The sequence below is a fragment of the Cibotium barometz genome, chromosome 58, assembly GCF_041138505.1.
Source record: "Cibotium barometz isolate CiBa-2024 chromosome 58, ASM4113850v1, whole genome shotgun sequence".
NCBI classification, from domain to species: Eukaryota; Viridiplantae; Streptophyta; class Polypodiopsida; order Cyatheales; family Cibotiaceae; genus Cibotium; species Cibotium barometz.
This window is the reverse complement of record NC_141103.1, coordinates 33,425,659-33,449,763: the sequence shown is the minus strand read 5'-3', so window position 1 is coordinate 33,449,763 and position 24,105 is coordinate 33,425,659. Positions and strand designations below refer to the sequence as shown.

General features: G+C 44.8%; 1 protein-coding gene across 2 annotated transcripts in view; it reads right to left on the bottom strand.

Moving 5' to 3' along the window:
* Positions 1 to 131: 131 nt before the first annotated feature.
* Positions 132 to 24,105, bottom strand: part of LOC147606185 (eukaryotic translation initiation factor 2 subunit alpha homolog) — a 28,431-nt gene continuing 4,457 nt past the window's right edge. The window contains exons 5-7 of one of the 2 annotated variants that reach the window (XR_015265037.1): positions 943 to 1,047; positions 680 to 809; positions 132 to 567 (exon numbers count right to left, since the gene is read on the bottom strand). Coding sequence is in view for 1 of the 2 variants with exons in the window: in XM_086792476.1 (XP_086648602.1) it covers positions 415 to 567; positions 680 to 778; positions 943 to 1,047 (357 nt within the window). In the remaining variant the exon portion in view is untranslated. The remainder of the gene's footprint in view (positions 568 to 679; positions 810 to 942; positions 1,048 to 24,105) is intronic. The other variant, XM_086792476.1, reaches the window with a different exon arrangement.

Below are 24,105 nucleotides of genomic sequence, written 5' to 3'. Positions count from 1 at the left end.
AAAGAAATAACTTTCTATTGATAACGATCTGCAAGGTGAGATAATGCCATACCTACAACACCTTACACCGATTGTGAGATTTTAAGCCATACCATTTGTACTTGTGCTAACAAGGCTCTCAATCACCACAGTGAGACAAAAAAGCTTGAATTAATTTGCTTGCAAAGGGCAAGCCAACCTAGTAGTATCATGAATACTTTAATAGGTCTGTTGGTTAAAGACTTGAATCGACAAGGAACATGGGCAGTGATGCCTTTCTCAACATAACACTCCTATGATATATGGTCAAAATCTGCAGAACTTTTATTAAATACTGCATTTCCATAGTAGAATGACATCTTTGAATCCATGAGCAAGGGAATTGAAACACTAAAGCCTTTTACAGTACACTCCCATGATACACACCTTGTGATCCTACTCAGTTACTCCGACACCACCTTCAACGTCAACTTCACCCATTCCAGTATCTTCCTCTTCCTCACTGTCTCTGTCTCCATCTACTTCCTCATTGGCCCGTGCATAGTTTAGCAATTGTTCTTGAAGAAGCCTATCATCTCTCTCACTCACCTGCAATTCCACCCAGTAATATCTTTCATAAGAAGGCTGATAAGGAAGCTTTTTTTTTGAAGGGTGATGAGGAAATATTTTCAAAAAGCAGTGTCAAGAAAAATGATGTTACCGCTCGTGGAGCCTCCCTCACAGCCAACTTTCCTTGATGCTTTTCTATCTCTTTCACACACGCTTTTATAGCTAGATTAAGGACTGAGATTCCTTGCTCCTGTGTTAAATTCCACAACCAACAGCCGTAGCTAGAGAGGTTTGGCATTAGTTTGCACTACAAAGGTTATTCCCAAACATGGAAAAACAATTGAAAGCAAGCACAGCATTGGGACATGAAAAGACAGCTTTGATTTAAAACCTTCAGCCTTAGCCATTCTATACCTTGTCAAGTGTCTGTGTTGTGAGCACATAAAGTGGAGGAGCCACTAGTTTGATTTTGACAGGGCATTCTTCACTGCCTGCTGCCTCTGCTTTTCTCATAGCATCCTGCACAAAGCAATGAAATCAAAAGCTGACACACATTAAAAGGCTAAAATGCTCTTGTAAGAGGGAATAAAAATGATAAGATACTCTTTGTTTTCATAATCGAAGTCTTAGCTCCATGGGCTCACAAATTGATATTGTACTTGTCTAGCCTATAGACCTAGCATGTGTGCATGCACTGATACGTTTTTCTTGCTCTCTACATATTAAGGACAAGGGACACATGTAAATGACATCATCAGCCAAGACAGTTAGGTAGCCCTGGAGCTACTTTTTTTTTGGGGGGGGGGGGGGGGGGGGACATAATATTGATCATCTGGACACATCTGCTAAGCCTCATTTGTTGGGAAATCGGAGCTTCATGTGTGTGTCCACTGTATGTGTATACCCTTGTTTGTGTATCCATGTATGTGTAGTTATGTTTGTGTGTGTGAACATCCTCTAACAAGGAGTTAGCACCCACTTATCTTTATGTGCGTATGTGAACCCACTCTTAGAGGGGCTAGCATAATATCTAGATATATAGTGTATAACATAAGCAATGATGTCATGAGGTCAACCTTTGAAACTTATAAAGGTCTTGTACTTTCATTGATTGAAAACAAGCAAACATCACATCATTGGGTCATGTGCTCGCTCTCTCTAATCTTTGTTTAATTTTCTCTCATCTCTCCATCTCTGTTGATTACACAATAGCCATGGCTTTCTTGTTTGAACCTCCTTAGGCTGTGCTAACCCTAACCCTAAGATACCATCATTTGGTATCAGAGCGTAGGTTCTCTGTGCTTGTCCTACCCTTATCGCGCTTCTGCTTTTGACCAATAGCAGCACTGCGCTGAGTTCTCTCTCGCTCGTAGGTCTTCTTTGCTGCACATCACCTATGGGTAGTCCCAGCAGCACGAAGCCTCACCCTTTTAGCCACATCATCCATCTAGGCAACCGCCGGTGGTCAACTACCGACTGCCAACACTTCTGCTGCCTACTGTTTCTGCTGCTGGCGACTGAATTTTCTACTACACAACTAAATCATCTACTGCATGATTTCCTGAGCAGATCCAACCATTGGCCACCATTGCTGCTGCAGCTGCAGTCGCATAGAGCACACCTGTCATCATACTCTGCCTCCAACACAGCGCCATTGTTACCCTTTGCATCCTACACAGCTCTGATAGAGCTACCTACAGTAGTGCGGCTGCATCTGTGTACACAAGCCGACGCTCAGTGCTCACCAATAGAAAAGCAACACTTGGCGGTGAAGAAAAGTCGAGAGAAAGGAGGTCTTCCGCCAACAAATCAGACGTGGAGCTGCAAGAAAAGAACAGAGGTGGCCTCAAAGATAAGGTTACCAATTATCTTATGTGATTAGGGTTGACAACCCTAAGGATTACAACCTTACCCCAGTCTTCGGCATGAAAAGGGACTTCAATAAGCCTGATGGGAGTATGAATTAGGGTTAGAGTTCATTCATGTGGGAGACATACACAGAGAAGAACAAGGGAGAGAGAGAGAGAGAGTTGTGGGGATAAGTCAACTCATGAGGCATGAGTGTGTGACTCCCCTATCACACATGTATATTGCACTAGTACACATAGTGCACTTAGTACATTAAAAGTACTAAGTGTACTATGTACTATAACTTATGGGCTTGTACACACTATAAGGGTGGGCATAGTGCCTTTACCCCAACAACCTCCCACTTAAAGGCAAAGTGCCCTTAAGTAAAGGAAAAGAAAAAATCAGCATGTACATGATAATATCCAAGGCCATATCAAGGCTGAAAAATGGCCTCATCCAATGCCCATCAAGTGTCTGCAATGAGCAAACCGCTCCGGAGGCAAACTCTTTGTCAACAGATCAGCCGGGTTGTCATCCGTATGAATCTTAACAAGCTGAATTTGCTTGTTCTCTATCACCTCTCTGATGAAGTGATACTTCACATCCACATGCTTCGTCTTTGCATGAAAGACAGGGTTCTTTGCCAACTGGATGGCACTCTGACTGTCACAATGCAACAATGGAATATCCCCTGTATAACCCAAATCAACCACTAACCGAGATAGCCATAATGCCTCCTTGCAAGCCCCTGTGGCTGCAATATACTCGGCCTCTGTAGTAGATAAGGCTGTGCACTTCTGCATCCTGGATATCCATGACACAGCACCTCCTGTGAATGTAAACACATAACCGGTAGTAGACTTCCGGTTATCTGGATGACCGGCATAATCCGAATCCGTGTAACCATGCACTAATGCATCCTGTTTGCCAAAACATATGCACATATCCTGTGTGCCCTTCAGGTATCTCATGACACCTTTCACTGCTTCCCAATGCTTCTTGCCAGGGTTGGCCATGTATCTAGAAACCACTCCCACTGCAAATGCAATGTCCGGCCTAGTAGCAACCATGGCATACATGAGACTGCCACAAGCTGAAGCATACGGAATCTTGGCCATATCAGCCCTGTCTCTATCTGACTGTGGGCTGTCCATAGCACTGAGTTTCACATATGGAGGCAAAGGAGTACTAGTCTTCTTCCCCCCGTCCATATTGAACCTCTGCAAGACTTTGCCAATGTATTCCTTCTGAGACAAATACAACACATGCTGATTTCTGTCCCGAAGTATCCGCATACCCAAGATGTGATTTGCATCACCCAAATCCTTCATATCAAAGGTTTGATGCAGCCTCTGCTTCAAGGTATCCATCTCTTTACGAGATTTCCCGGCAATCAACATATCATCAACATACAAGATGAGGATCAATAGACTGCCATCCAAAGCTTTCTTGGTGTACAAGCAGTGATCTATGTCACTTCTCTTGAATTTCTGGGATTTCATGAATGTATCAAATTTATGATACCATTCCCTTGGTGCCTGTTTGAGCCCATAAAGACTCTTTTTCAGCTTGCATACAAGCTTCTCCTTTCCACTTACTGCATAACCCTCTGGCTGTTGCATATATATCTCCTCATGGAGATCACCGTGAAGAAAAGCAGTCTTCACATCCATCTGAATCAAGTCCAGATCATCATGCGCAACCAAAGCCAACACAGCTCTAAGTGTGGTCATTTTGACCACTGGAGAGAAGATCTCATCAAAGTCCACACCATATTCCTGCTTGAAGCCTTTAGCCACTAACCTGGCTTTGTATCTTGGCTTTGCATCTGGTGCAACTTTGAGCCTGTAAACCCACTTGCATGGCAAAACCTTCTTGCCTGCAGGCAAATGCACCAACTTCCATGTTCCATTTTTGTGCAAAGAATCCATCTCTGACTTCATGGCACGCTCCCATAGAGCTTTGTCTGCCCTCTGTAAAGCCTCCTTATAACATGAGGGCTCCCCACAGTCAGTGAGCATCAAGTAATCAACCCCTGGAACAAACCTGTCAGGGGCTCTGGAGGGTCTAGTGGACCTCCGTACCCAATGACCATCATTTGCAGGTTGCTGTCCAGCCTGCATATCACCTATTGGTGGCTCCTGTTCCATGCCATAAGGCTGAAATATAATGCCCGGTATCTCCTCTAACTGTGGTATATCCATAGGGATATCTTCTGCCATCTCTGGCTGTCCATTTGGACCATTTTCAGCACCATTTAAGGGCTGGTTTTCCTGCTGTAATGGCTGATTTACAGCCCTTTGTTGTTGTCCATGATGTCCATCATCATCAAAGATGACTCTGCCAGGCTCCTGTTGCCTTGCAGGCTCCTTATACATGCATGTTTCATCAAAAATGACATCATTGCTGCGTATGATCTTTCTATTCATGGGATCCCAAAGTCTATACCCCATTTCACCTCTGTCACCATATCCTAGGAATATGCATTTGTGAGACTTAGGATCAAGTTTGGTGTGCATTTTGAGATTCCCCCGGTCGGGGTTGAGCACAATCTTGGCAAACACTTAAGCTATTAACATAATTAAACAATTTTAAATGGCGCAACACAATAGAGTAAGAAGCTGAATTTTATTTTTGCACACTGCACTAGGGCCGGAAAGGGCCGACCCCCCTTGTAATAGATTTTATTATCAAGGAAAACTGTTACAAGCCTCACGGGCATTCACATGCCAAACTGTTCAAGTGCATCCATGATCATGAAAACAGCATTGCAAACAAATTTGTCGTAGACGATGGAATCCATAGCTTCACTTGAGAGTAGCTTCGTTCCTTGATTCCTTGAAGCTTGTCAAACGCAGCTATGCTCCACTGGCATCCATACACACACATGTGTGTGCCAGGACCGAGACATAGGAGACCATATTGACAAAGCATTCGAATCTCAAATTGAAAATTGCTTGCAAAATGCTCTTACCAAGTATTGGACGATCAATGTCGAGCTCCACCTCCGTGCGGACGAACTACAGCTTGAATGTGACCGTTTTCCACTTCCGGCTGAAATTAGGGTTTCTGATTTTTAGGGTTTTAAGCAGGTTATATGAGTCCAAAATTGGGCATTTTGGGCTCTTTAGATGCCTATGAGTAAGGGGCACAGCTTGGTATGGTTTCCTCCAAAATTAGGGTTTCTGAAATTAGGGTTTCTGCAGAATTAGGGTTTCTGAAAATTAGGGTTTCAGCAGAATTTGGGGGCGGTAGAATGGTTAGGAGACTCCATATTCATTTAGAAGAGAGAGATAGAGTGAAAAGGTGAGCAACTGGAGGCTTAACTGTGAAAGGAAGAATCTTCAAGCTTTCCATTGGAGCTGGGAGCAAGAGGGAATGAAAATCAGCACTCTCACCAAGCAAAAAGTTAGAGAGAATAACAAAAATAGGCTCTCTTGAAGGGGGGCGCCTATTTCTAGAGAGAGAGTGTAGAGAGAGGTAATTTTCAAAATGAGTAATAGCATGGTGGCAGGTCCTCATACTGCCACCCAGTCCATAACCATCCCTTTTCCACACAAATTTAGTGGGAAGGGTGCCTGGACACTCGCCTAGCCGACCGGAAGGGAATTCTAGTCTATTCTTACTTATAGTTTGTCCGCCCGAGCTTTAATGAAGTGTGGACGCCCAATCTCACTTATAACTTGGGCGGACACACTTATTAAAGTGTGGACCTGCAAAACAAAGAATACATTGCTTTAACTCATAAAAGAGTAAAGTGGTGTACTTACCACCTGTCTACAGCCCACAAACGAGGTCAGAATACAGTTTCACTCGCACGGTTCACAAGAGGGCGTCCCCTACATGTGAACTACACAAACAAATCTTGCATGCAATCAAATAGTTCATGCAAAGACAGGATTTTTAACTTGCAAACATGTTATGCAAGGATGCATTGAACAGTCTCCCTATTCATTTAGCTTGTAGTCCGTGGTACCACACTCTGGATTTGGGCGCAGATACACAATCCCAACCCATATATCCAGCCTACTGGCTCTCGGTGTAGACATAAGTCCCCAACCATAAGATGCCAGTCCATCCTACAGAACTCGTCCATAGGCCTGAAGCGCAGAGAATGCCCAAATAGTGACATCCTCCCCGCTTTGCTTGAGAGCGTGCAATGGCTGTCCGAACTTGTGAAAAGGCAATATCAAGGTCCCTGACAAAGTCATCAGCAGCAAATATCTCATCTTTTGTGCGTAAGATAGGTGGCAATACCACTTTGCCATAAATGATCTCAAATGGGGCCTTGCCTGTAGAAGCATGTACCGTATTATTGTATGCAAATTCTACAAGCGGTAGATACTTTTCCCAAGAAGATTTCTGATCTGTCACATAGCATTTAAGCAAATCCAACACAGCTGAATTTGCAGCTTCACTTTGTCCATCCGTTTGAGGATGATAAGCTGAAGAAAAATTCAGCTTTGTGCCCATGTTATCAAAAAGAGCTCTCCAAAAGAGGCTTGTTGTTCGGGGATCCCTGTCTCCCACAATTGATTTGGGCATACCATGGTGTTTAAATACCTGTGACACAAAAATTTTGACCATATGTTCTGGTTTTATGGTCTTTTTGACAGGTAGAAAATGTGCTTGTTTACTAAACCTGTCCACAATTGTCCATATTGCATCATTGCCATTTGGGGTGCGGGGCAAATCCATAATAAAATCCATTGCAATGCTTTCCCATGGCTGGTCCGGAATAGGCAAAGGCTGAAGCAAACCAGGAGTCTTTTGCCTATCAAATTTTACCTTTTGGCAGGTGACACATGCACGTACATAGGCTTCTATATCTTTCCTCATACCTGGCCAAAAGAAGTATCTCTCAATCATTTGAGTAGTAGGGAGTATCCCTCTATGCCCTGCATAAGGTGGTGCATGACATTCATCCAAAACTTTTTGTCTCATGTTTGAAACCACACATAAGCAGTTATCCTTCATGATATAACCATCTTTGACCACATAAGAAGCATGTGTATGACCAGTCATTAAATCAGCCCATAAATCTGAAAAATCAGCATCCAAATGGTACATTTCTCGCATAGTAGACAAGTCTTGATGAGAAGCAACCGAAATTGCAGCCACATATGGTTTTCTGGACAATGCATCTGCTACCACATTTTTCTTGCCAGGAGTATGCAAAATCTGAAAATGAAACATTGAGAGAAAATTGGCCATTCTCATTTGTTTCTCAGAGAGTTTAGTTTGCGTAAGAAAGTACCGCAAACTTTGGTGATCAGTTTTGACAACAAATTCAGCTCCCAATAAGTAATGTTTCCATACTGTGAGAGCATGAATGACGGCCAATAATTCCTTCTGATAAACATCAAGAGTAAGTTCAGCATTTTGCAATCTCCTGCTTTCAAATGCAATGGCATGTCCTTCTTGATTTAAGACGGCTCCAATGCAATTGCCACAAGCATCACATTCTACCACAAATGGCTTTTGCAAGTCTGGAATGATTAAGACTGGCCCTGTGATAATGGCATTTTTGAGCTTATTGAAAGCATTAATCTCAACCTCTGTCCATTTAAACATAGGACGTTTCTTGGTGAGTTCATGCAATGGCGAAGCAATCATTGCAAAGTGAAAGATAAATCTCCTGTAATATGAACATAGACCAAGAAAGCTTCGGACTTCATGAATAGATTTAAGTTCTGGCCAATCTTTGATAGTTTGGATCTTTGCAGGATCCATTCGTACACCATCCTTTGATACTATGTGTCCCAAGTAGTGAATCTCTGAAAGGAAAAATTCACTCTTTTTGGCGTTGATCATAAGCTTATGCTGCCTTAGTTCTTCAAAGACCACTCTTAAGTGCTTTTTGTGATCCTCCTCATTCTTGGAGAATACAAGAATGTCATCAAAGAACACACCTGTAAAAGTTCTATGATTTCTGAAAATTCGGTCCATCATGCGATTGAAAGTAGCCGGGGCATTTGTAAGACCGAATGGCATGACCAAATACTCATAGAGACCAAAAGAAGTGCGAAATGCTGTCTTATGTACATCCTGTGGCATCACTCGCACTTGATGATAGCCGCTTTTAAGATCAATGCGACTAAAACAAGATGATCCATCCAGCTTGTCCAAGATATCATCAATCCTCGGTATGGGAAACCGATTCTTGATGGTAATCTTATTTAATGCCCTGTAATCCACACACATACGGAATGAACCGTCTTTCTTTTGTACAAGAAGAACGGGTGAACAAAATGGCGAAGAACTAGGCCGCACCAAGCCTTTCTCAAGTAGTTCACCCACTTGTTTCATAATCTCTTCTTGTTGGCAAGCACTAACACGATATGCTGGCCTATTTGGAGGTGAATTCCCTGGAACTAATTCAATGCGGTGATCTTCTGGCCGTGAAGGAGGCATTACATTAGGTAAAGAGTCAGCAAAACAATCCCCGAATTCGCTTAAAAATTTCAGCCTCTCTTTAGTAAGAGTGTCCACATGTACATTACTGTGTTCCACATTATCACGTATAAAAACCAAGTACGAAGAAACACTCTTTTTCATTGCTTTATTGATTTGTATATGAGATACAACGGGGATAGTATCACCCGACACACCTGCATCTAAATGATGCTCTCTACCTTTATACATAAAAGTGATTTTGTTGGTCTTGTAATTCTTGGTAGGCTCAAGGCGTGCATGCCAAGGTTTTCCCAGTAATACATCACATCCACTAAGAGGGGCAACGAGAAAGTTCTCGTGGTCGAGGTATCCTTGGATATGCATTCGCAGCTTTCCAATAAGGGGTGTAACCTTCACATCTTTTTCCAGAAAAGCTGAACATGCATGAATTTCGGGTCCCATGTCACCTACTTCAATCCCCAAGGCAGCAGCCATATCAGTGGAGATGAAGTTGTCAGTGGAGCAGTCACCAAACATGAATAAAGCTGGCTGGTCTTTTAGTTGTCCCCATGCTTTGCATACCATTCTATGCATGTTTGCATGTCCCGTGTTGCCCTGTACATCATATACCATGTTGACATGCACTTTAGGCTCTTCTGGCTTCTTATTCTTGTTAGGGCATTGTGGAGAGATGTGATCTTTACTACCACATCTAAAGCATTTGCCTTCACGAATGTATTGTACCCTTTGTTGAGGAGTCAAGCCATAAACACCCTTTTTCTGCCACGGTTTCTTTTCTTTTGCATTTTCAGCTCTTTGAGGGGGCTTTACATCCTTCAAATCTGAATTTTCAGCTTTGTGCATGGCTTTGAAATCTCTTCTAAAGGGCTGTCCACCCTTTTGCACATTAAAACCAGCTTTCTCCTTACCCTTGCCCAAGCTTTGGTCAATTCTAGATTGCACCCATTTGACATTAAGCTCTTCGGAAGCCAAGACCGAGTTTATGAGTTGACGAAGAGTTTGGTTTGGATAGATTTGTAGTCCTCTTTGGAAGATGGGTTGCAATCCTGACTCAAATTTCCTCTTCTTTTCTTCTTCAGTAACGGTCATGAAGGGTAACACTTCCATTAATACCTCCCAAAATTTGGAGACATAAGAGGTAATGGATTGCCCTTCTTTTTGCTCCAACCTGTCCCACTTCCTGCATATATCCTGAGTAAAATTTGGAGGCAAAAATTGATCATAAAACTTTTGTTTGAATTCAGCCCATGTAGAAATGGTGTTGCCGGAAAGCTTCTCGGCCAACCACCAATGAGCAGCAGTGCCTTTCATGTACATGCCCACATGTCTGAGTTTTGATGATTCTGAAAATTCTCCCTCATGAAAAGCAATTTCAAATTGGGAGATAAAAGATAGAGCTTTGGTAGAATCATATTCTCCATGAAAATACTCAAACTTAACTGTTTTGTCACCTGCAGTAAACTCTTTAGTCTTCTTCTTGTTATGTTGATGCGTTTCCTCTTCATCTCTCTCAATTGGTTGCTTATTTGCTTCATTAGTAGGAACATATCGCTCAATTCCATCATGAGGAGGGGCTGATTTATGAGTCGGTTCCTTGAGAAGACTTTCATGAGCTTTAATAGATGACCTGTGGGGAGGAGAAACATGTGCGGTAGAGGCATGATGAGAGGTAGCAGACGCCTCTTCTCTTTCCTGTCGCACAATAGATTTAAGCTTTGATGTTTCAGCTGCATGTTGATTCATAAGAGGAGGCTTTTTAAACCTAAGCCCTCCTTCCTTTCTAGTAACTACATCACCTTGTTCCATGAGGTAAGAGACAGCCATATCTCTTGGTTGAACCCCCAATTCCATGGCAACATTTTCCAATGCATCATTCACAAAAGGAGAATGCTTTGACACACGAGATACATGCCTTGACTGTGAGTCTTCATGCATATCCTTGAGTTGTTTTTGCATCATACATAATTGCCTTTTGAGGTCTGCAATTTCAGCCTGCATAGCATCATGTGCATCACTCTGTATAGCCTTCTCCTTACCTCGGGATGGCTGTCCCATATATACATGAGTTGCATTTCCTTCCCTTCTAACATAAGATGGCTGTCCGGCATGTGCAATACCATCATGTGACCCAAGAAAAACATTTTCAGCAGTGTATTGTTCATGCATTTGAGTATCATCATGCACATTGTCTCCTCTTGGCTTCACATATGTACTCTTCCTTGGATTTACATCCCGTGAAGTACCTGTTTGGCTCGCCATAATGCTTAAGAATGCTAACAGCTAGTGTAAGCTAGATTAGGACCGTCTTCCACACAGAAAGGAGGAAGATCCTAGGCTCTGATACCAATGAGATTCCCCCGGTCGGGGTTGAGCACAATCTTGGCAAACACTTAAGCTATTAACATAATTAAACAATTTTAAATGGCGCAACACAATAGAGTAAGAAGCTGAATTTTATTTTTGCACACTGCACTAGGGCCGGAAAGGGCCGACCCCCCTTGTAATAGATTTTATTATCAAGGAAAACTGTTACAAGCCTCACGGGCATTCACATGCCAAACTGTTCAAGTGCATCCATGATCATGAAAACAGCATTGCAAACAAATTTGTCGTAGACGATGGAATCCATAGCTTCACTTGAGAGTAGCTTCGTTCCTTGATTCCTTGAAGCTTGTCAAACGCAGCTATGCTCCACTGGCATCCATACACACACATGTGTGTGCCAGGACCGAGACATAGGAGACCATATTGACAAAGCATTCGAATCTCAAATTGAAAATTGCTTGCAAAATGCTCTTACCAAGTATTGGACGATCAATGTCGAGCTCCACCTCCGTGCGGACGAACTACAGCTTGAATGTGACCGTTTTCCACTTCCGGCTGAAATTAGGGTTTCTGATTTTTAGGGTTTTAAGCAGGTTATATGAGTCCAAAATTGGGCATTTTGGGCTCTTTAGATGCCTATGAGTAAGGGGCACAGCTTGGTATGGTTTCCTCCAAAATTAGGGTTTCTGAAATTAGGGTTTCTGCAGAATTAGGGTTTCTGAAAATTAGGGTTTCAGCAGAATTTGGGGGCGGTAGAATGGTTAGGAGACTCCATATTCATTTAGAAGAGAGAGATAGAGTGAAAAGGTGAGCAACTGGAGGCTTAACTGTGAAAGGAAGAATCTTCAAGCTTTCCATTGGAGCTGGGAGCAAGAGGGAATGAAAATCAGCACTCTCACCAAGCAAAAAGTTAGAGAGAATAACAAAAATAGGCTCTCTTGAAGGGGGGCGCCTATTTCTAGAGAGAGAGTGTAGAGAGAGGTAATTTTCAAAATGAGTAATAGCATGGTGGCAGGTCCTCATACTGCCACCCAGTCCATAACCATCCCTTTTCCACACAAATTTAGTGGGAAGGGTGCCTGGACACTCGCCTAGCCGACCGGAAGGGAATTCTAGTCTATTCTTACTTATAGTTTGTCCGCCCGAGCTTTAATGAAGTGTGGACGCCCAATCTCACTTATAACTTGGGCGGACACACTTATTAAAGTGTGGACCTGCAAAACAAAGAATACATTGCTTTAACTCATAAAAGAGTAAAGTGGTGTACTTACCACCTGTCTACAGCCCACAAACGAGGTCAGAATACAGTTTCACTCGCACGGTTCACAAGAGGGCGTCCCCTACATGTGAACTACACAAACAAATCTTGCATGCAATCAAATAGTTCATGCAAAGACAGGATTTTTAACTTGCAAACATGTTATGCAAGGATGCATTGAACAGTCTCCCTATTCATTTAGCTTGTAGTCCGTGGTACCACACTCTGGATTTGGGCGCAGATACACAATCCCAACCCATATATCCAGCCTACTGGCTCTCGGTGTAGACATAAGTCCCCAACCATAAGATGCCAGTCCATCCTATAGAACTCGTCCATAGGCCTGAAGCGCAGAGAATGCCCAAATAGTGACACATTTCCCTGCGTATGTGCACGTACGCAACGCAACCAAACACTCTCAAGTGCTTGTATGACGGAGGCTTCCCTGTCCATACTTCCTCTGGCACTTTCCCACCAAGCCTCGTGTTAGGTGACCTGTTTATAAGGTGAACGGCTGTCATAACAGCTTCAGCCCAAAAACCATGAGGTAATGCAGCATGTGACAACATAGAACGGACCTTCTCCTGAATGGTCCTGTTCATCCTCTCTGCTGTCCCGTTTTGTGGAGGATCATAAGGAGTAGAGAGCTCCCTCTTGATGCCTTTAGCATCACAAAAGTCCTGAAACTGTTTGGACATGTACTCTCCACCATTGTCGGAACGCAAAGCTTTCAGTGTTTTGCCAGTTTGATTCTCAACAAGAGCAACAAACTTCTCAAACACTGAGAATGTATCACTCTTCAAACGAAGAGGATAGACCCACACCTTGCGTGTGGCATCATCAATAAAAGACACAAAGTATTTTGTCCCTCCCAAAGAAAGCTGAGGCATCTCACATACATCTGTATGCACAAGCTCTAACTAAGCATCTTTCTGTCCAAGAGCTTTCTTGTGGGGGCACTGTAGTTGCCTACCATATATACAATGCTCACAAAACTGAAAACTTGAAAACTTCAGAGAAGGCAAGTAACCCAAACGAGACAATTGCTCCATTCCCTTGACACTCATGTGTCCCAACCGGCTATGCCACATAGAGATTTCCGGCAGCTCGGTTGCATTTACATTAGCATGGTGACAAACACCTGCATGCATAAAGTAAAGAGTGTCCACCTTAGAGCCTCTGGCAACAACCAGTGAGCCCTTACTAATTTTCCACTTTCCACTACCAAATGTGGTTTCATAATCAGCATCATCAAGCTGTCCAGTAGAAAGCAAATTCTTCTTGATCTCAGGCACATGCCTGACATCATGGAGCATAAGCTGTGAGCCATCTGAAAATACAAGCCTCACATCACCTCTACCAAGAATCTTGCATGCATGGTTGTCACCCAAATAAACCACTCCTTCATTGCCAACAGTATACCTGACAAACAAGTCTCTGCAACCTGTGACATGAAAGGAGGCACCTGAATCAATGATCCATGAGTGCATACCATGACCACCTGTAAGAAGTGAATGGGCATCAAGTGAAGACGTAAAGAGGACCTCATCCTCACTGCCACCTGCATGTGACACATTGATTTCTTCAATCTTGACTCCACTTTTGCCCTTTGGCTTTACATCTTTGGCTTCATCTTTCTCTTTGTCTTTGCCTTTTCCCTTTTCTTTTTGATCATTTTTCCATTTGTAGCATTGCTTTTTAATGTGTCCCTTCTTGCCACAATAATGGCATTCCAAATCCTTTTTGGAGCGAGACTTGCTCCTTCCCCTTTCTTGGCTTTTCCCCCTTTGCTCGGATCTCCCACGTGCATTCATTGCATTGGACTCAACAGATTTGTTTTTCCTGTTCATCTCTTCTTGAAGAAGAGCACCCTCAACATCTGCATATGACAGCATAGCATGCGAATTGCTAGTGGCTGTCCTGAATGTATCCCAACTCTCTGGCAAAGTGCATAACAGAAAAGTGGCTTTGAACTCATCGTCCATTGCCAACTTTTGATTAATGACCTGGCTGACAATACCATTAAACTCATTTAGATGGGCTGTCATAGACGCCCCTTCCTTCATCTGAAGACCTATGAGTTTCTTCAACCAATACACTTTGCTTGAGGCACTTTGTTGGGCATACAAGTCCTGCAATCTCTGCCACATTCCCCAAGCTGTCTTCTCTTCACGAATGCTGAAAAGTAATGAGTCTGACACAAACAACATGATAGTAGATCTTGCCAGCTCATCCATATCTTCCCACTCTTCAGCAGTAAGAGAAGCGGGCATCACACCCCTTTCTTTTATAGGCTTGTGCTGCTTTTTCTGGAGCAACACATTGTAGCACTGGGTTTGCCAAATATCATAATTATGCGAGCCTTCAAGCTTCTTGATGTGAAGCAATGAAGAGCTCTCACCTGTGGTTGCCATAGCAATATGCAACCTGTCAATGCCTGACTCCCTGCAAAATGTGCAAACACTGCACCAAAAGCACACAAAGTGCTCACAGTTGTTCTCCCAAGCTTTATCTCCCACTGCGGAAGCACAAATGCAACTTTTCTCCCACTTTATGTGATGAAATCACCAAAATCTGGTTGCTGCAGATTTTGGACAGCACCTTAAATGTGCTCTATTGCCCTTCCACAGTACTGTACAACAGTACCAATTGCTCACCAATGATGTACCAAACCTGTACCGGCAAGTACAGCAGCTGAAATTGAACCTTTTGGTCACTCAAAACAGTGTACAGCCATGCCAAAACATGCACAAAGCTGTGTCAAATCTGTACCAGCAGGTACAATAGCAATAAATGCTCTCCTGGCTGTCCAAATGAGTGAAAATCAGACTTTTACAGTCCCGAACACTGCATAAAACAGTCCCGAACAGAAATTGGGCAAAAGCCCCTTGACTGCAAGCTGATTTTTGAGGATTCAAGGCATAAATGTCTTGCCTGCTGCTTTGCCAAGCTCAACAAGCATAAAATCTTGAAAAGCCCCTTGATTTGAGATCAATTTCTGATCATACATGGTACATTGAGTGCTTGTAAGGCATCAACACATTATCCACAGCATCAAATGCGATTGCCTGCATGCAAATCAACCAAATCGGCACAAAAGCCCCTTGATTTGCACTGCAATTTGCTGCAATTTTGCCCAAATGTGCGATTTTTCACATCATACAGCATGTATGAGTGCTTAATTGCACAATTACATCAAAAGCCCCAAATTTCGACATCCAATTTCCTGCAAATTGATCCTGATTGTGACCAATGTCCTGCAAATTGATCCTGATTGTGACCAATGTCACCCAATTTTGCCAATTTTGCTCAAAATTGAGCAATTCGACACCTGTATCTGCTCAATTGTTGATTGTACTTGCTCAATTGCAAATCCCAAAAAAAATTGAGGAAAATACCTTGTAATTTTCTGATTTTTCTCTGATTTGCAGGCGGGTTTTGTTGTTGCAGGAAAAGAGGTGATGATGCTGCTGCTGTTCTGTGCAGGTGGGGGGGCACTTCTTGCTGCAGATTTGATGGAGACACAAGCTGTTGGTGATGCTCAGATGGCTGGCTGCTATGAAGCTCCCTCTGCCCCTTTCCGTTGGCTGCACTTCCGTTCAGACTGCCAGTGCCATCGCTCTGCTCAGCCACTCTGCGCGCACAACGACAGAAGACCAGCGTGGCTGCTGGGAATGGGAGAAGGAAGGCGGCAGAGAGGGGCCGGCGAGTCGGAGGGACCTGCTTCGCCTGGTTCGCTCGCTGCTGAGCGCCCTTGCCGTGTCGAGTTTGCCTTCGTCGTCTCCGCCTAGCTGGCGCTACACGCGACAAGTATGTTTTTATTGACGTCGCCTCTTCGCTAATGATTCAACGCCCGCCTTCGCTCACGCTTCTTCGCCTTCGCCTACTATTCGGCTGTGGTCATCGCTTCTACCATGCCGTGCGCTGCTTCCCTTACGGCTTCGCCTAGCTCCACTCGCCTAGGTGGCCAGCGTTTTTGCACGCCTCACCACGTCCAACTGCTCCATGCCATCGCTGAGCAACCAACGCCCTTCACAAAGCTTCAAGGGCGCCCTTCTCAACACCTACAGGCTCCGAATGAAACAAGCCGAGCAACATGGGAATGCACTCTCAAATTAGAGAAATCTTGAAACCCTAAAACACAGCCTGCTCTGATACCAGTTGATGGGAGTATGAATTAGGGTTAGCGTTCATTCATGTGGGAGACATACACAGAGAAGAACAAGGGAGAGAGAGAGAGAGAGAGTTGTGGGGATAAGTCAACTCATGAGGCATGAGTGTGTGACTCCCCTATCACACATGTATATTGCACTAGTACACATAGTGCACTTAGTACATTAAAAGTACTAAGTGTACTATGTCCTATACAAATGGGAGACGTCTGGCTGTAGGAGTGCACACAGCCGCCTGTATGAAAAGGCAGCGCAGCAGTGCAGTCCTCTGGAAGTGACAGCCGCCTGCAGAAGGTGCTGAGGTGCAGCCGGAGGATAGATGTCGCCTGCAGTCAGCGCTGGCTGGAGGTACAGCCGCCTGTAGAAGAGCAGGCGCAGCCAGCAGTAGCGTAAACAGCCGCCTGCAAGGTTCAACGCAGCCAGCTGGAGATTCAACGCAGCCGTAGCAGAGGGTACAGAAGCAGCCGCCTGAGAGATGATGGAAAGAGCCACCTCAGGGGTTGCATAAACGATCGCTGATTCTTGCTCTTTCACAAAGATGGTGGAAGCGGGGTGGTGTCTTCGCTTGAAGGAGAAGGTTTTTTTTAATAAAACTTAAAGTGGAGTTAACACTTTGATTTGGCTGGCCCCCCCACGATTGCATGTGGGTGGCCAGTTCCAAGGTGGGTTGGGTAGGTGCCCATGCACCCACCCCCACACACACTTAAGTGGGGCTCCCCACCTTGGCCCCTAAGTGGGTGCCCAAAGGGGGTGCCCACTTTAAAGTGTGTGTGAACATTAAACCTTATAAAACAAAGGGTTAGAATATGAAACATTAAAACAACATGTGCGATATACTTACCACCTGTTCACATGCACCAAAACTCGTCAGAATACAGAACAGACTTCACGACTCACTGGCAGGCGTCCCCGCTCAGTAAGTAACACGTCAAACAGGCAAACACAAAAATACATGTCATGCGAAAATAGTTTCAAACATGCAAATCATGTGTGCATGTGCAAATAGTAACATGGACATATCTCCCGTTCATGGAACAAGTACAAAATATATGTCGGCACAAAACTGGCACGACATAAAATATAAAAACCTGGTCTTCCTATGGAGTGACAGTCCCATAGGTAAGACACAGTTCCAGGCACGAGCCTCCCTATGGTGTGACAGTCCCATAGGCAAGACATGGCACGAATACTGGTTCTTCCATGGCGTGACAATCCCATGGGTCGAACACAGTCCAGGTCATACACGGGTGGCACCAGTCTGGCTCCCGTCCATACGACACCATCCTGCTAACACACGGGTGGCACCAGTCTGGCTCCCGTCCATGTCAGCAAAATACTCGCCTCTTCACATGAGACACCGGCCTGGCCTCAAGTGAAGGAGACGCAAAAATTGGAGATGGACCAAATGGTCGGCCAATTGGTGACATTATGGCATCACCTACTCCAGTGATGCTAATTTGGTTGGCTTCACAGATTCTAATTGGGCAGGCTGTATTGATACTCGGAGGTCTACATCTGGATATTGCCAAATACGTAGCCAAAGGTCTTGAGCAATTCGTTGCGCTTATACTCCTGATCATGGACGCCCTTCTGCTTATCTTCGAGCTCCTGGCTAATGATTGCTCCAACCAAAGCATTGGGATCCGAAGAACTAGGGACAGCCACTGGCGTATGTGTGGGAGCTGGGCTCATCACTGAAGCCATGGAGGCTGGGTTGGCGGTATGTGGAGTGGTAGTCTTCTTAGGACACTCCCAAGAAGTGTGTCCTTTTGTATGACAAGAAAAACACCTACCCTCCTTGTACTGAGCTGTCTCCTCAGCACTCAACTTACCACTTGGCACCGGTCTTGCCTGCCTGACCTTTCTAGTCTAGAGTAAGCGTGGGCGCATTGGTCGAGTTCTTGGAGCCAGTGCTCTATCCTGGGGAAGACCCCATCTGGTTATGGCCTTTTCCCTCCAAGGTGTTAGCCTTGGGAGTAGCAGGCTGGGAAGTCTTGGGCTTTCCGCCATTGTGCTTCATTTCAATTTTCAGCACTCTGCACAAGTGAGAGTGCGTCTTCGAAGGTGGCTAGCCTAAACATACGCACCTCCCACTAGATTTGCGTGTCAAGGCCATAAAGGAATTGCCCTTTCTTGTTCTTATCAAATAATCCCAACTGCAAAGATAAGTTTGAAATTTTATTGGCAAATTGAAGGACTGGTTGCGCGTTTTGATGCGCTTCCCTAAACTCGTCTTCGAGTCGCTCAAGGTAATGGGGCAGTAGAAACCGCTGCTTAAGGTCGAGGACAAACTCGTCCCAAACATAAGCTACCATACCTAATCCGGTGTAGGCATGAGCCCACTGGGTCCACCAAGGAATGGTCTCACCTTCCAAGTACCAACTAGCTAAGATCACCATGTCAGTATCACTTTTTCGAATTGCGACAAAGTAAGCTTCAAATTGATGTAACCATGAATAAAGAGTTGTGGAGTCGAGTTTACCATTATACTTACTGAAGTTCATTTTATCGGGAAAATGACTTGAGGAAGCCGCTGGTGTTAATCTTGCGTCCAAAGCCGCAAGGTGTCGTTCATGTTCCAGGCATCGCATGGCGTCGTCTTCACGTTGTCAAATCTCCATTGCACGCATCTACAACTCAAGCATGGAACTCAGCTACGGTCGTGACCCTTCGAAAGGGTCCCTTTGTAGAGGATCTGGAATCTGGGAGGAGGCAACGGAAGGAGAGGGAGGAGGAGACGGAAAAAGAGGAGCTGGATAACGGTGCGCTCTTCGAGAGCCAGTATCTGCACCTTCTACTCTTCCAATTTGGTACCCTGTTCTGCGATTGCTCGCATCATCTTTTGGAACATCTCTGGTACACTCATGCCTGATGCCCTAGATGGACTGCCTGGTGCACTTCGGTCCCAAGGTTCTTGTTCTCTCTCATCGTCCTAACTCACCATAGCAAGAAAATGTACTACCTTTCCAAAGCGCAATCTGACCATCCACTACGTGTGTGGGAGACTTCCGAAGGCTTTCGGAGGTTGAAAACCAACCGTCCTTCGAGGAACAGGAGTCACTCCGAAAGGGGTGGTCCACCGGAGTCTAGAGACCAACCACACAAGCGAGAAAAAATTTCTAGGGTTTTTTCTTTTTCTTTTTCTTGCTAAATCTTTACACTTGAAGTAGGCTCTGATGCCACTATAACATGTGGAAGCTTCAAGGTAGATCGGTAACTTCAACGCTCAGAATTTAGCAATCGTTCACGACGAGAATAACGCACAAAACTTAATGTAGATGTGCAGGAAAAGAGAGAGAGAGAGAGAGAGAGAGAGAGAGAAGAGGACCCAGTATTGGATCCTGAATACCCTCTGTAGGCTCCCACCACGAATGGTGTATTTGCTTTTAATAGAATGATGCAAATCAAAAAAATAAAAGACTGAACCTGGACCTTCTTGATTGAGGTAAAACCTCTACCCCTTGACCTTCAGGTTTCACCCTTGCATTAGCTTCTCCTTGGCTTGTCTGGCCCCTTGTGTAGCTTCAGCACCTTGTGAAGATTCAAATGCTTGAAACGTAGCCCATGGTTGGGTATTTATACCCTCTCTAACCTTCAGTCGGCCAGCTTAACATAGGCGGCCAGCAGTATTTTCCCACGACTAGGTCCAATAGCTTTTAATGGTAATAATCTCAAGCGTTTCACACCTAAAAGTCTTGTCCATCTTGTGCATTTATGCAGGGCTGCTGGGCTGCGCATCAACAAAGGGCTGTTGGGCAGCCAGTGTGGGCGGTCCCACACCTGGCCAGCAGCCAACCTAGGCTTGGGGCCCAGTTAGCTGGCTGTCCAGGCCCCCTAGGCTAGCCCCAGGCCCCTTCCAGCCCACAACATGGCTGGTGAGCACAGCCGGGGCCCTCCTGGCCCCTTGGGAGTGGTTCTACACCTCCCTTATGCCCACTCTATGAATATATATATACTTAGATGAATCCAGGAACATGCCCAAATTCACCTTTTAGGAACGTGCATGTTATATACTCATGGTAGTCAACCCACAAGACTATATAACTCTCAACTCCATTATGCATAGTATGGACTAGATACCACGACATCCCCACTAACGTCGTCAGTGCCCAACAGTGGGTGTAGAACTCTGTATCAAGATATGCTCTCACACACGCAATCCACACACACACACACATAAGAGCATATATTCACACAAAGCCCTTTGTACTGAGTTTCTGTCAAACCTCCGAAGATGCAGGGCAAACTCAGCCATAATGAAGCCTAGCACTAACGGAAGTACCAAATAGACAGAATTAGTACAGCTAATAAGTAGTTGATAGGGCAAATGCACCGCTAAAGATAGAAAGAATTAGCACAGTATCAACTGGCCACAACTCGGACGAAAACTTCACAATGTGAAATCTGCATGTCTGCTAATACGGCTAAATTATATACCTAGATGAAACCAAGAACATGCCCAAATTCACCTTTTTAGGAACGTGCATGTTATATACTCATGGTACTCAACCCACAAGACTATATAACTATTAACTCCATTATGCATAGTATGGACTAGATACCACGACATCCCCACTATCGTCATCAGTGCCCAATAGTGGGTGTAGAACTATGTATCAAGATATGCTCACACACGCACTCCACACACACACACCACACATAAGAGCATATATTCACACAAAGCCCTTCGTACTAAGTTTCTATCAAACCTCCAGAGATGCAAGGCAGACTCACCCATAATGAAGCCTAGCACTAACGGAAGTACCAAATAGACAGAATTAGTACAACAAATAAGTAGTTGATAGGACAAATGCACCGCTAAAGATAGAAAGAATTAGCACAATATCAATTGGTCGCAAATTGGACGAAAACTTCACAATGTGAAATCTGCATGTCTGCTAATACGGCTGAATTATATACCTAGATGAATCCAGGAACATGCCCAAATTCACTTTTTAGGAATGAGTAAGCCTTGGGGTAGCCCTATGGACTGGCCCCATTTCTACATGCTCTACACAGATGTCTAGCATCTGGTCACAAACCAAACACACAGAGCAACTGACATCATCCAAAGGGAGACTCACAGCGCGGACTAGCACTGCTTCATGTGCAGGACAATGCACACCTGACCTCAGACACGTAGAGTGGAACCCTGGCTGACTCGTCCCGGACTAGGCTCACACAGGACCAATTTTCCACTCCAGGTCCAGCACCTTCTTGCTCAGATATGTCTACATGGCAACGTGCGAGATGCACATGACACAGCTTGGCAGACTACTACTAGAGCTTCATAGTTCTCGAGAGAGACTCCTCCAGACACCCGCTCCCACTAGGGGTGGGAGACAGTCCCAGCTCACAGATTTCTTCCAGAGAGCTATGCCAGTGCCAGCTGATGTACCACGTGGGGTGACCGCACAGAGAGCAGAGGAATTGAGAGCCAGGAGGAGACCTAGACAGACTGGACATAGAGCACCCCGACTCCGTCACCGAGAGATAGAAGCTATCCGAATGAGACACCAGATGGAGACAGGAGAGGCTAGCTCGCTTTCATTCAGACTCAGGGTACATGTTCATGCCATTCACAGCCTCAGCATCGGCGATGTATGATATCTTATATCCCTCTTATGGCACTGGATGGAGTTAGACATAGATCTGCATAGCATGCTTGTACCACCCCTTCAGCATATAGAGATGCATCTTGCCTTAGCACTCTATCCACATCCCCACCCCCCCTTACATTGTTTGTATATGGGCTCCACCGATCCATGATGATTCACAGTTGTATCCAGACACATGCACACTTTTTCTTTTGTTTCTTTTCTTCCGATGACCGGAAGAACAGAGTTGTATTATTTTTTGTCTCATAGGCCGACTTTGGCCTCTCGTAGACGTTAATATATCTCTCTCTCTCTCTCTCTCTCTCTCTCATTTTATACCCCCAGTATGGTACAGGATGGAGCTAGCTAGGTTGCATATCATGATTGTATACTCCATGCATATAGCTTTGCATTCTCCTAGTAATAGAGCTCCATCCCCTGCACACCCAGATTCAGCTTTTTTATTCAGTACTTTTTCATTTTGTTGGGATGACAGAGGATACTCCATACAGGTCCTCCGATTTGTCTCATAGGCCGAGTTCGGTCTTTTGGAAGACGTTAATAAAATCTTTCTTTCTTTCTTTCTTTCTCTCTCTCTCTCTCTCTCTCTCTCTCCTTTTCTCTTCTCTTATGCGTTTTACATTGAGGTTCCTACAGGGTGCTTAAGGACTACGATTAAAGGCATGAAGGCTTCCACTATGTCACAACCCTGGATTGCTCCTCCTGCAAAAGAAAACCTACCAGTGGACTAATGTACCTTCATCCATGCGAGTGTGATCTATCTCACGCTTGTGGTACATCATCCGAGCCTCGTTGCGAGCATGGTACGTAGACTCCAAAACTTGCCATGCAAACTGAGATGTCCTGCAAGACGGGATGGGCAGGATGATGGTGCGTTTGACTGAGAGGGAGATGATGGCAAGGGCCTGTGCATCTTGAGCATCCCACTACCATTGGTCTTCGGTTTGAGGGGATTCGTGAGAGGGAGCTCCGGTTGCACCAACCACTACCTCTGCTAATGATATCTGTGGAGTAGTTGGCTGGTTGGGAACTGGACGGAACAGTCAAGGCTCACTTCCAGAGACAATGCCCCAAAGGCCTTTGGGGACGAGGATATTACCGAGCATAAAACTCCACAGGCTAAAGTTGGTGCCATCAAACCGATCCTCATCTGTAAGAAATCCAAGAATCTCAAAGGCCATAATCACCCACACAAAGTATGCTAACTCTCTTGAAGTAAGAGAGTGTTGAGGAAGGTTGAGAAAACTGAGGGTACCAAAAGTTACTAAAGAAGGCTGAAAGCACCTAGAAACTAAAGTGCTCAGAGATGGATTGCTAGAATCCCAGAAAGTATACAGTGAGATCTCCTAAGTGTACTTGGAGGCTGATTTATTGAATGAATTAAAAAACTCCGGAAAGGTGCAACAGAACGTAAAATCCCTTTTAAGTCAAAAGTCTCACCTGAAAGATAACCAGAGTCAAATGCATGAACTGAATGTTAATATTTACCCCGAACTCTGTGTATGCTGGAGGCCCAAAAGATTTGTTGTTGCTGCTGCTACTGGAGGTAGCGGCGTTTCACTGCGCAGTAGCTCCACAGGCCACAATGGCGAGAACTGGCTGATGGCGGGGCAAACGGGCAGAGCGAGCTCTGGGGTGGCGGAAGGCAATGACAGTCGGGCAGGTCAGTGGCGCGAACAGGGCAGCAGCGCAGAGCACAACAGTAGTAGGTGGGTGCAGAGAAGTCGGACAAAAAGCAGTAAAGAACACGCATGCAAGGAGGCTCTGGTACCAAATGTTGGCAGACAAAGAGGTTGGTGAAGAGACAACGCTGGAGAGAGAAGGGGAGAGTCGACACAAAGAGAGACTTGAGAGAGTTAAGGGAGTCATGGACACAAATCAAGATGCACACATTATCATTAGACGGGGGCTATTAAATAGCCTTTGGAGTACAAAA